The sequence below is a fragment of the Eschrichtius robustus genome, chromosome 4, assembly GCF_028021215.1.
Source record: "Eschrichtius robustus isolate mEscRob2 chromosome 4, mEscRob2.pri, whole genome shotgun sequence".
Taxonomy (NCBI): Eukaryota; Metazoa; Chordata; class Mammalia; order Artiodactyla; family Eschrichtiidae; genus Eschrichtius; species Eschrichtius robustus.
The window spans coordinates 69,003,897-69,017,323 of record NC_090827.1 but is presented as its reverse complement, the minus strand read 5'-3'; the positions used below and the strand labels follow the sequence as shown (position 1 = coordinate 69,017,323).

General features: G+C 32.8%; 1 protein-coding gene across 1 annotated transcript in view; it reads right to left on the bottom strand.

The window, feature by feature from the left end:
* Nucleotides 1-4,783: 4,783 nt before the first annotated feature.
* TECRL (trans-2,3-enoyl-CoA reductase like) overlaps nt 4,784-13,427 on the bottom strand; it is a 106,722-nt gene continuing 98,078 nt past the window's right edge. The window contains exons 10-12 of the mRNA XM_068542192.1: nt 6,378-6,463; nt 5,785-5,830; nt 4,784-4,911 (exon numbers count right to left, since the gene is read on the bottom strand). Of these exons, the coding sequence (XP_068398293.1) occupies nt 4,784-4,911; nt 5,785-5,830; nt 6,378-6,463 (260 nt within the window). The remainder of the gene's footprint in view (nt 4,912-5,784; nt 5,831-6,377; nt 6,464-13,427) is intronic.

The window sequence follows — 13,427 nt, the reverse complement described above, 5'->3', positions numbered from 1 at the left end:
ATTCTAACTGAGAATGTTGTTCTGGGGCATTTTTGGCAAATATAGGTATGTGAATGGGCATGGGAAGCTCTTACTAACCCTTCGAGGAGAGGTTATTGACACTGAAGTGGTTTTTGGTCTGCTTACTCAGGGCAATAAAGGGGCTTCTTAAATAAGACTTGAAATCTAGGCCCATCTTGCCCTCACTCCAATCCTTCCCTGTAATCTAGAATGTCCCATAGATGGTGGTGGGGATCCCGTAAATTTTCTTCTCTTTATAACAAAAGCAAAACCCAGAGCATTCATGACAACTAAATGTTTCTCCCCTTGGATATTACTGGATTCTTCTAAATGCACTCCAATGTCATCTCTTTACCCATAACAATTTGTCCAGATAAGAGATGGAATAATACATTTTAAAAAGCATATCAGATTGCATTATAATATTTATTTGCCCTGAATAAAATTTTTTCTTTCGGTTAGAATAAAATATAAATTCTCTACTATCCTCTTGGAAATTATCTTGATGCAATTTCATATGTGTCTCCTCCAACTCCTCGTTTTCTTGTATTCTATGACAAAATTGAATATTCTAAACTAATACATCAAAGTAACATAGATCTAGACTGGTCTAAGAGCCATGCATGACATGTCCTTTCAATACCTCTCCAAATCCAGGATAAATGACTCTTTCTCTTACTCAGTATGTTCCAACCACACTGGGTGACTTGCTGGTCTGCGAACACACCAAGGTTTTCCTGTCTCAGTGCCTTATATAAATCAGTTTTATTTGTCTAAAACATTGTTCCAGTAATCATTCACCTGGCTAAATACCCTAGAAGTGTCACTTGAAAGGTCACCCAATTAGAGAGAAAATTCACAATCTCACCATCTGACTCATCCTGCCCCTCATATTACTCAGTCAAATAATATGAAAATACGTCTTCTATATTCTTAAGAAAAAAAATCTGTTATGATTATATTCATTTTAAAAAATATTTCTGAGCATATTTTTCTTACATGTTTTAAGTACCATTATAGAACTACAGTTAAAAGCCAAAATCCCATTTTAGCAGGGAACTTCTGCCTCCAAAAATGCTTTTGTACATTTCCATGATCAAACCTCCTCTGAAGGAAGGCTAATTATAGGCTTCAATATGCACCTGGGTGAAAATTAACTTTTAAGCAGCCTTTAAAATAAACGGTTTTTAATTATTATCATTATGCAAAAGCTGCATAAATGCCTTTAATTGTACTTATAAAGTAACATTTGCTGTAATCACCTCTAATATCCAGGAGCAACTACAACAGTTATCTTTTCTTTTTTATTAAAATAAAAATATAAGTAACCCTCATTATTGATTCACAGGTCATTTTATTTTATGAGCACAAATGTTATAAATGAAGTACAACAACTGCTAAAATTTAACATGCATTGAACGATAGTTACTCAAAATTGAACTTAAAATATCTTGAAAATATGTTTAATTACTGGAAGATGATTAAAGGTCAATATACAAGATATTCAGCTATAATGTTGAATTTTATGATTTGATTACCCCTCAGTATTAGGCATAATATCTTTTCATAGAGAAATAAAATTGAACATGCACATTTATAAAATAAGAATATATTTCATTTATTTAAAAAAATTTGATGCTACCATATTTGTATTGTCTCTTTTAAGAAATGATATTGCTTAAAATTTCTGTGTCTCTGTCTGCGTATGAGTTAGAGAATAATTTTCCACAAAATTCTTGCTAAAAGACAAACTGTGTTGAGTCTATTTTTATTTAAACTTAGCCAGAAATTACAAAAATACACACATGCAAAAAAACCAAAAACACCTTTAAAGTAGTAGCTTGAGGGAGAAATGTTGAAGGGGTGGGGAAGAGAGGCAAGAGGCTGTGATAATACGGGGTGGTATAGCAGCTGATTCAACTTTTGTATTATTGTTTTTCTTTTGATTTCTCTCCCTCTCTAGCACTTTTTATAAGAAATGTATAAAAGATGAAGATGTGGTATTTTAAAAGCACTGTTTTCAGCTTTTATTTTTGGATAGAAAAAATATCATTCTAGACAATTATTTAAAAATTAACTATCAATGACTAAATTAATTTAACTATGATGCTTCTTTGTAATACTATATGTAATCACAAATCTAGTATCTGTCAGAAAATTCTAATGTTAATTTATTAAATCTTGAATGCTTATTTTCATAAAATTTAAATACATTATTAGCTACCATCCTAATATTTAAATTAATATTTAATTTAAATTGAAGATGCAAAACTATAGCTTGCCAGGCATCCTAATTGTTACATTAAATGATTTGGAGGCAGAAGCTAATATCTGTGACCTGTGATTTTATTTTTCCACTCCTGCTTAAGATTATTTCCAGTATTTGTTTGGAATGGGACCTTTTAAGTTCTACTTGGATGAGGGGTAGATTTATGTGAAAAACTCAATCCCTACTTGGTCCAGTCTACTTTGAGTAATTTCCTCCTGAAGACCCCTTAAACTGATTCATGTGTAAATATGTAGAAGAGTGTTACTAAACACAAAGTAAATGAATGGATAACTCAATCTATGAAGATATCATTGGACATTAATTCATATATCTATGCATTTTCCAGAAGAAAGATTCATAGTATATTTTTATATACCAACCAGTAATGGTATATTTTCAGTTTTTAAACTTTTGAGGGTTTTTTTTTTTTTTTGATTATTAATGGTATGTTCTGCAAAAATGATAGAAATGGAGAGCAAATGCATTCTAATATATTATCATGGAGAAATGGCCTGAGAGAAGACTGATCATGTGAACCAGGACATTTAATACAACCAGGGCAGATAATTTTTAACAGGCATATACAGGTTGAGGTAATATCCATTCCTTTATATCCCATGTAGCCCAAGGAATAAAAGAACAAAGGCTAACTTTAATATTGTCTTCATACATGTTTTAATTAATTTCAATTAATGCTACTAACAATTCATTTTATCTTTAAGAATTATGTTGTCTTTTAACTAAGTAAACTATCTAAAAAGCAAGGGCTGCATTATTTATTCCCTTTTCTAACCTCATCTACTGTTTGTCTACAGTTGACATATAGTTCCTTTAACAAATCTATCAATAAATAGAGTATGAAACTTTGAATGTTAAGTGGCAGTATTTTAGTACTGTTTCCCAGTTGATATGGCTGATCATAGCATTTAACTTGTTCCTTTCCCACACTACAAGACTTCTTTTGACCAATCCCATATGACTTTGATGATGATATCATGCATATACATACCTTATTTAAATTAGAAATAAGACCTATTTGTCTTTCTCCATTGAAAGCAGGGAATTTATGAGTTGCTAATATCATCATAATCTTTACATTGACATAAAAATCACAATTGTTGAAAATACACACAAAAGAACTTTAGAATTTGATAATGTAATTACATCTTACTTATAAGATGAGAGTAGTCACATTTTTCGGGAATATAGTATAATGAAACATATTTGGGATAGCCTATTACATCAACAAATAATTATGATTCCATGCTATTTTGCTGAATGAATATTAGTAAATTAAACTTTGTTGTTGTCTTCCCATGAGATATATTGATACTGTGCATTTGGGAATGATAAAGCTTTTAAATGGGTGCTTTTGTTATATCTTGAAAGTTGGTCACGTATATTAACAGTAAACACCCACAAAATGCATATAGACCTACCTTTACCAAGGATATTTTGTCATATATGTATATATCTAAATGCTTTAATGAGGATACATTGATGTATGTATATCCATCTATCATCTATCTATCCATCTGTTTATCTAGATACATTTATATCTGATAATTGGAAAGGCTCTAGAAATTAACCAATGTAAAGAATCCCAATTTAAATATGAATAAACTAAGATTTTAAAAAATATTTACCTAACATGTATTTAATTTTTGTAATATCATCCCTCTCCTTGTCAAAATATATATGCATATTTACATACACACTCATACACATACCACACTGGCTTTGAGAAGACATAAGAATTTAAAAATATGAAAATAAAGCAAAAAATCTTTCCACTCTAAATCTCAAAGTTCCAATGCACTCTCTCTTCATCATCACATATAATCCATTTGAAATATATATATATTTCTATATATATGCATATATAAACATGATGTATGTATAAATATAAATATATATTTCAATATAGTATATTCAAATGATTTAATAAGTAATGTCTAGAAAATATTTTGATTGTTATAATTTCAGAATGATATACATTGTATATGTTATGAATAAGATGCATGGCTAATTAAAAATATTTAACTTGTAATATAGGAAATTGAACTACTGACATAAGACATTTGATATTTCTCAATAACATATTGAACAATAAAAAAATTAAATTACTATCAAAATAATATGTAAAATTCAAGTGATTTAAATGTTACAACTTTTTAAAATATTTACTTTTTAGAATTCAGATATTCTAAATGGTCTTAAGCAAATAGTTATGAAATATTTAATGCAGTAAGAACATCTCATTCAAGGATCAGTCCCTTGCAAACATATTGGATGCTATTTACCATTAGTTATATCAATAATTTCTACTTTTCATTTACCTCAAGTTTATTACTCTGAATTCAGCTAGATTCTACCATTTTGTATTTTTACTCAAGCAAAAATACTGTTGTTTGTGAATTTCTGGAGCATAATAGGCATCTATCCTTTATCAAGTTTGATTTAGTGAGTTTATATACTGCTTTCTGTATATGAGAAAAGATCACTTATTTTTTCTTACAATATAAATGGAATCATTGCTGATTTCCTATGCATATAAGAACTGAATTTCTTCAGATAAATCTTATGTTTCTTTTGTGCCCACAAAGACATCTGGATACTCATCAGAAGTGTAAAAATCCCAACTAGAAGAAAAAAGAAATAATTATTCTTTATTTCTTATTTTTATTATGGATATAGCAAGCTATATTAGAAAAAAATCATATATAGTTCTTAAAATATTTCTCGTGTTGCATAGTTCTCTGTCAATTTTCTTTACTCATGTATATTGCCTAGCATCATATACATTCAATCAATATTTATTGCATAGCTGAATAAACATAAAAAGTATATAGATCAAAATAAATCTGTTTTTTACATCCCACTGCCACAAAATACTCCCAAATAAGGAATTTTAAAAAGTCCTTGAATTTCTCAATAATAGTTTTTCATATGTGTATAAAATACTTCTACACACACATACACACATACGACAAGCAACATTAATTTTAATCCACATTTTTGTACAGTGGAACAAAGAATTGATGAAAAGGATATAACACATATCCCTTTAATACATACAGTTCATTACAATTTAACTTCCTTGTCTGTTAAAATGACCAGTGTTCAAGATTACACACTCATGCTCCCAGCTTTCCCTTCACAGATGCATATGAACGCTTGAAGACACAGTACATGAAAGTCTGTGCACATGCACAAGAGAGAGTTTAAAATGAAGTGTATTATTATTATTACCACTTCTTTTTAACAAAATCTTGTTGCTTAGTATATTTGGACTACATTTTCTAGCTTGGATTAAGCCACAATTATATAGAGATGCATAGTAAATAATGTTCCAATATAATTTAATACTGCTAAAAAAATCCAAAATAAAAATAAAGGCAAAAAATCCCTTTACAAACATGCCTAATTTTAGTACTATAGCAATCTGTTCTCAGAAACCACTTCTCCTAAAGGTGTATCTACTTCAATTAAATGTCAGTAAACATAGATCTCACCTGGCAATGTTTGCGTCATGACTGTGAAACTAATCCATGATCCAATCTGTTAGATTAAAACATAAATTAACAAATATTTATAGTCAGTCTAGAAATTTGTTCACTTGTGACATTAAATAGGTGATTTAAAAACTAAACAGTAGGAAAATTCTAAGTAGAAATAAATTTCCTAAAGACAATAATTTCATTGTTAAATATAATAAAGTTATTAAACAATCCCATAATACAGTATCATATTCATAAGAAAATGAGACATTATTCCAAAAGTTTTGATAAAAATAAAATCCTGAAGCTTCTCAAGATGTTTTATATGATGATTATAAAATTTTCTTTAAATCTAGATAAATATATGCACATATATTCTATATTCTGCAGGGAAAATTGTGGTTGAACTATTCCAGTTTCCTATGCCTATAACTTAAATTGAAATCTATATCATCATCTATATCTCTGGCTATACCTATATCTACAGACAAAACATATACACATATTATCATATATATATTAATCTATAATACATGTAAGTACATAAATACATGTATTTAGTATATTATCAAATAAAGTTCAGTTATTTTCATACATAGCTAGCATACCTCATAGGTGTAGTTAGGACATGAAACCAGGAAAAACATCCACGTAAAGGGGTTATAATTTGGACTTGGAAAACAGGCATTATTTCCTTTTAAAAAGGAGAGTAAAATGTCAATGATGTTACATATTGCAAATTTGATCACATATTTATTGTATAATTCTAAATTCCCTAGAACAACTATATACCACATGAAATGTCATCATATATTTATAGAAACCTTTTTCACAAATTACTCAGAAGAGACCCAGTTTCAAATGTTATAACCTTTTGACTGAAATAGAATCCCTATCATTTTCTGTCCATGTCTACAGCTATGTTGCTGTAACATTACAGAATATCACCACAATAATCAATTGTTTAAGTTTTAAAATCAAACAATATATAGATATTACTTTATCAAAGTAGAGCAGCAGTATTGCATACTGAGATTCATAAGTGTGTTTTCACAATTGCATGCCTCTTCCTATTCTCCTTTTAGTGTCAAAGAATATATTTTTGGTTGAGATTATTAAATACCTCAAACCTCTTTCTATCAAATTAGTGAAAATCCAAAGGGAAGTTCATAATTATGTCATTTATATCAGAAAAGTATGAAAATCACTCATAAGAGGATTACAGTGAATATCAATAAGTTCATACTCAGAAATACCATATAAATTATTTCTGCTCAGTAATCAGGATTGTTATTTACAGCTCTCATTATACTTAGCATATTGTCACTTGATTTTTGTTAGTTACTTTTTGCCTTTCAAATTTTTTTGAGAAATATTTTGGATAACAAATTTATAATGATTTCAAGTTGAACTTTGAGCTGTGACATTTGTAAAAGTAAATATGAATTATAAAATTACTGTTTATTCTCCATAGCAAGATTTAATCAGATAACACATCAACTAAACTCTTTTAGTTGTAATTCTAAAGTCATAATGAAATGTCAGTATGTTGTTTTCAAAATTGTAACTATTGTTGAACTATCAAAGTGAAAAATATATTAGGCAATGTGCAGATTTCATGCATTGCTCATTTCAAGATAAGGATAAATATGTAAGCCATTTAACAGTACAGATTCTCTTGGTAACATTTATGTAAACACCTTTGTGTAGCATCCATATATTCATCAAAAGAAAGATAATTGAGGAACCTGCCCACGTTATGGTAACTGACTTTCAGATGCAGAATGTGCACACAAGGTAATTTGGGTTAAAGCCAGTTTATGACTGTTCAATTCCTGGAGGTAGTGGAATGGTCAGGATCCACAAACACACATTTCTTCCAGATGTGGTTTGCAGATTAAATAACCAATGTGTCTTGTGACACAGAAAAACCTAGTTTTCTTTCCCAGTTTTTGGACTTAAACTAGTTGTAAGACACTAAACTCATTGATGGAAGAACAGTCTGGGACCCCAGGGAGAAATACTGCAGCATGGAAATAACTGTATATATATATATATATATATATATATATATATATATATATATATATAAGGATTCTCACAATCATTCATTAGAATCACTTCACTAAACTATCTACGGTCATCTGTCTGGGGAACTGTATACTAGTGAGAGTAGACCATCCCTACATTTTAAGGACTGCTAAACACAGTTAGTCCACTGCTTCACAGGGGTTATTTCCCCAGACACTGAATGAATAATTGGGATATACATACTTTGTAGTTTGCATAATCCCATTGTGCATTGATTTATTGGCCTTTGGGGCAAGAGGTAGTGGGGAAATCCAAGTGGAAGCCTCTGAAATTGCACTCATTCTTTTGTAAATATAAACAATCTGCATCCCAGTGAGAGATTAGTGCTACATTTAAGATCTAACGTATGCTTGTATGATATTCTCCATTATATCTCCATTTAATTCACTTCTTTAGGTCCTGCAGAAGCCAGATGTATTTAGGAGGGTGATAGTGGAGTACTGCAAACTTGATCACACATTATCCACCATTGCAATTTATTACCAGATATGATATCTTTACTAAAGCAGATTAACCCAAACTTGGGTCTATGGATATAGCCACTGAATTGACAAATGTATTTTCCATCTCTAGTAGAAAGGGAGGCCAGAATAGTTTACTTTTCTTTAAAATGGGCAATAGCATAGAGTTTCCGTTTTTTGTTTTTTTTTTTTTTCTATAACTGTTTAATACTCCCACCCTTTGCTATAAAATAGCTCAAGACCCAGGTTGGTTGGGCATCTCACTGAAAATCACTAGATCAATAACATTATGCTATTCATACTGAATGAGTAAGAAGTGGCTAGTATGTTGGTGGCCTTACTATGACATGTGTGGTCCACAGAAGGGGTGTTGCTAATAAACAACAAACAAACAAAGATTTAGGGGCCAAATGATTGTGGGGCATCCTTTCCAAAACAGAGAAGATGTGTGGCAACTTGAAACCCATATCATTAAGAAGGAAGCAAAATGCCTTGTAGGCCTCTTCTAGTTTGGCAGGTATCATATTATACACCAGGGAAATCTCCTCTGAACTGCACACCATGGAGCACAAAAAGCTGTGAAAGTTTAGTAGGGAACAAGGCAGAAAATTGCAACAGGTTCAAGTTTTAGTGCAAGCACTCCTGCACTTGGACTTATAATCAGGTAGACTCTACATATTAAATTTATCAGTGGTGGAAAAAGTTAATGTGTGGAACTTATGGTTAGCTCCAATGGAATAATCACAATCCTGAACCTTGGTATTCTAGAGCAGGCCATGGCTTTGTAGCACAGAATTATATCTCTTTGACAAGATAGTCCTGGAATGCTATTGAATCCTGGTATAATTAAGACTCTACTCTAGGGACACCAAGTGACCATGTGGTCCTAACTGAGCACTATAAACTGAGTTCTGTTAGATGTACCAAGTCATAAGGTTAGGTAAGACTAGTAATAATTCATTGTAAGATAGAAGTGATATATTCAGAATGAAACATAAATAGGCAATAGGATACAAACAAGCTGCATTACCAGGCATCCAGACATGTCACACACCACTGTTGAGCCACCATGTCTCCTAACTCACATGCATGAAAACTTTAGGTATCCCTTCATGCCAGCTGAAAAGGAGGAAGACCTTGAGCTTAGTTCAGGGATGAGTTGGCTGGCATGTGGGAGGAAGCCAAAAATGCACAGCAGCTACAATAGAGTCACGTTTAGGGGTCACACCCTAAAAGACAGTAGTGAGGGCTAAATTCTCCCAGTGGGCAGAGTCTCTGTAGTTGAACAAAATACATCCAACCTACAATATACGTAAAATAACAGGCAGTGTCAAATGGACAACTAGTAAGGATTGCAAGACTGCCCATGAATATGAGTGGCTATGAAATATGAAGATATGTGTACCACATGTTAATGCCCAAAAGGGAGCATCAATGATGGAAGAGACAATAAAAAACAGGTAGAAAATTTGACTTAGCCAGTCACTGTCAGCCTGTTTCTGTAATGGATTACTTATTGCTAGTATGGGTGCATGAATGGAGTATGGTGGCAGGGATGGAAGCTATACTAGGCCTCAATAGCATGAGCTCCCACTTACCAGGGCAGATATAACTACTGCCGCTACCAAGTGTCCAAACTGCCACCAATAAAGAACACCAGTAAGACCGTAACAAGGCACCATTCTGCACAGATATGATCTAGTAACCTGATGGCAAGGTGATTTATTGAACACCTTCTATTTTGAAAGAGGCAGCAATTCATATTTGCAGGAAAAGACACATACTCTGTGAATGGATCTCCCTTTTCTTCCTTTAGGTCCTGAAGCAGTCCTATTATCTGAGGATTTACACAGTATTTGATCAATTAACACATCTCTTCCACAATACACTATTTTTTGTTGTTGTTTGTTTGTTTTAACATCTTTATTGGAGTATAAGTGCTTTACAATGGTGTGTTAGTTTCTGCTTTATAATAAAGTGAATCAGCTATACATATACATATATCCCCATATCTCCTCCTTCTTGCGACTCCCTCCCACCCTCCCTATCCCACCCCTCTAGGCGGTCACAAAGCACTGAGCTGATCTCCCTGTGCTATGCGGCTGCTTCCCACTAGCTATCTATTTTACATTTGGTAGTATATATAAGTCCATGCCACTCTCTCACTTCGTCCCAGCTTACACTTCCCCCTCCCCGTGTCCTCAAGTCCATTCTCTACATCTGCGTCTTTATTCCTGTCCTGCCCCTAGGTTCTTCATAACCATTTTTTTTTAATTCCATATATATGTGTTAGCATATGGTATTTGTTTTTCTCTTTCTGACTTACTTCACTCTGTATGACAGACTCTAGGTCCATCCACAATACACTGTTACTTTAAGAAATCCATTTTTCAAAAAGGAGGTACAGAAGTGGGCCCAAAACCAAAGGAACAATTTCTTATATCAAATACAGCATCATCAAAAAGTTGCCAACCTGATGGATTAATTGGCTAATCTGTTGATGGCACAGTTGAAATGCTGACTTAGGGGCAAAGTACACCTTTAAATCTATAAGATAAGGTTTATAGTTGAATGGGAATCTACCCACGTCCCATGACAGAAAATTCCCCACTTGGAAACAAGGATCTTAAAACCTGAAGACCCCAGTGTTGTGGGGAATGAATCACTACTCTTGGCAGAGTAATTGATCCTGATCATGAAAAGGAGGTAAACCTGCTGTTATACAGTGGGGTAAGAAGAGTATATTTTGCCTCTAGTATTTGGACATCTCTGGTATTCCCTTGACCCATGGACGGGGGCGACGTCCATGTCCTGATAAGGATCCTCAAGTGAGGGTCCATGTCATACCACAGATAATCCCTGAGATGTTAAATGTGTCAGTTGAGGGTGACGGGAATCTAGAAGTTTGTGGAGGAGGAAAATGGTGCAAATCAGTTGTTAGACCAAGGCCATGTGCAGCAGTGAAGGCTGTGTAATTTCCCACTAATATGTCTCTTTTAAATTTCTGCTGGTAGCAGAAAGCTTTCACCTATTATACCCTCTGAAAGGATGGCCTTGACAAAAGAGAACTGCCTTATCCTAGATAATGTCCCCATTCCCAGGGAGCCCCAAATCCAACCTACCTTTTCTCTAGTCATTCCAACTTAGGGTAACTCAGAAGGGTTATCCTAGTTTCAGATAACCCTAGAGAAATGACTGAGGCCACCCTTCAGACATCACAACTCAGTTTCCTACTAGGCACAATTCTTCCCTTTTTTTCAGTACTTTGTAATAAGTGTTTTAAAAATGTGTTCTACATCAAATTGTGTTTTCTGGGAAACCACATTTTGTGACATCTTGCTTAAACAGTCAATATAAAATGGTCCCCCAATCCATAATTCATGCCTAAAGCATATCTAAGGTACAGATATTACTACAAACTTCAATTAATATGTAAGTGGGGAAATAAATATCCAAGAGCAACAGAGACTCATTTAGACCTGACACAGGAACTGAGAGTTGGATAAGGATTTTATGTAAGGAAAAAGAGTGCACTGTGTATGTAGAAGAGGGTTTACTCTGAGAAAAGGTCTGAGACCTGAGGTTATCAGGACACTGGATACAGAGAACTGAAATGAAATGATTTTAGAGTAGTGAGTCCGGAGGTTTACATATTAGAAGGCACTGCTTCTAAGAAAGGAGAAAATGCTTTGGAGGCTTAGAGGGGAAGGGAAAGAAGGTAGTATTTCTGGGAATTAAGGAATTTAGAAAACAAAGGAGTGTACAGAGGATCAAAAGACACAATGAAACACCCCATCCCCTCCAGAGCACACTTTATTCTTTAGATACTTCACTTCAATCACCCCATCTGTAAAAACATTTGTTAATTCTCTTCAGGGACAATCTACACACTTGAACATAAGTTGATCAATATTCACATAAGGCTTCTATATGAATAAAAACGAAAGCCAGAATTTTTTCCAACTGATAAAAATAACTCCCCCAAAAATTAAAACAGAGAAAAATTTTAACGCACAGAAGCATTTGCAGATAACAAAGAACATAACCATTAAGAAATCCCAGAACTCAAAATAGGTATGGACAAAACAGGAACAAAAAAATAGTTGATTCTTCTCAAGAATTAAATTGTAGAAAAAGAAAAAAATCACATTACTAATATGGTACATATTTCAGTTTGCCTAAGGGTAGAGTGTTCAGTAGAATAGGGGATATTAAGTAGATGAACAAAAACAGTGAAAAAAAACCCCAAAAAGCTAAAAACAGAAAGTGATAGATATATAAAATAGAAGCAGATGTAACATGTGTGTAACGTAACCCCACCCTCTCCTCACAGTCCACAATGTAACAAAACAAATTTTCAACTATAATACAAGAAAACTTTCTAGAATTTAAAAAAAGACATGAGTCAACCTACTAGATGATACATCATGTCTCTGGGAAAATTGATCTGGAATTATCAAATCTAAGACACATCCTACAAAACTCTGTACAAAATTAATAGACTTTAGTGATAAAAAGTGTTCTGAGTCTAGAAGCAAAAGATCAAGCCAATTAATCAAGGAGGGAAGATTAGATTGGCTTCTGACTTGGCAAGAGCAACATACAAAGCAAGGTAAAGGGTGGAGTAAAAGCATACACACACACACACATAGAAAAGTCTTTCTCACATAAACATTTCCAAAGTTTGACTTTGAAAACATGATGATTTCAAATTTTCATTTTCAAATAATGACTGCATATTCCAGATAGATGAAGAAACTTGAGCAAAGTCACATTGTTAGAGGGTCAGGGTCAAGACTAAAAGTTGTGATATTCATAACTTTGGCAATGTTAGCATTTTTATAAAATTGTATTGTGTTCTGCTTCTATACTTAAAAAAATCAGACTCTCAGAAGTTTTTCATCTGGGCTTCACATACTTCCAAAGAGAAATCAGTAGATCTATGAATTTGGATTAGATAAAAATGGCATTTAACCTCTTAATAAAATGTAAGATTTACTTCAATACAAATGCAGACAACAAAACACAATACTATTTGCATTATTCTGTTAATTTTTTTCAGGCAGAGATATTTTCAAATAATATTACAGTTGTTTTAGATTTCCA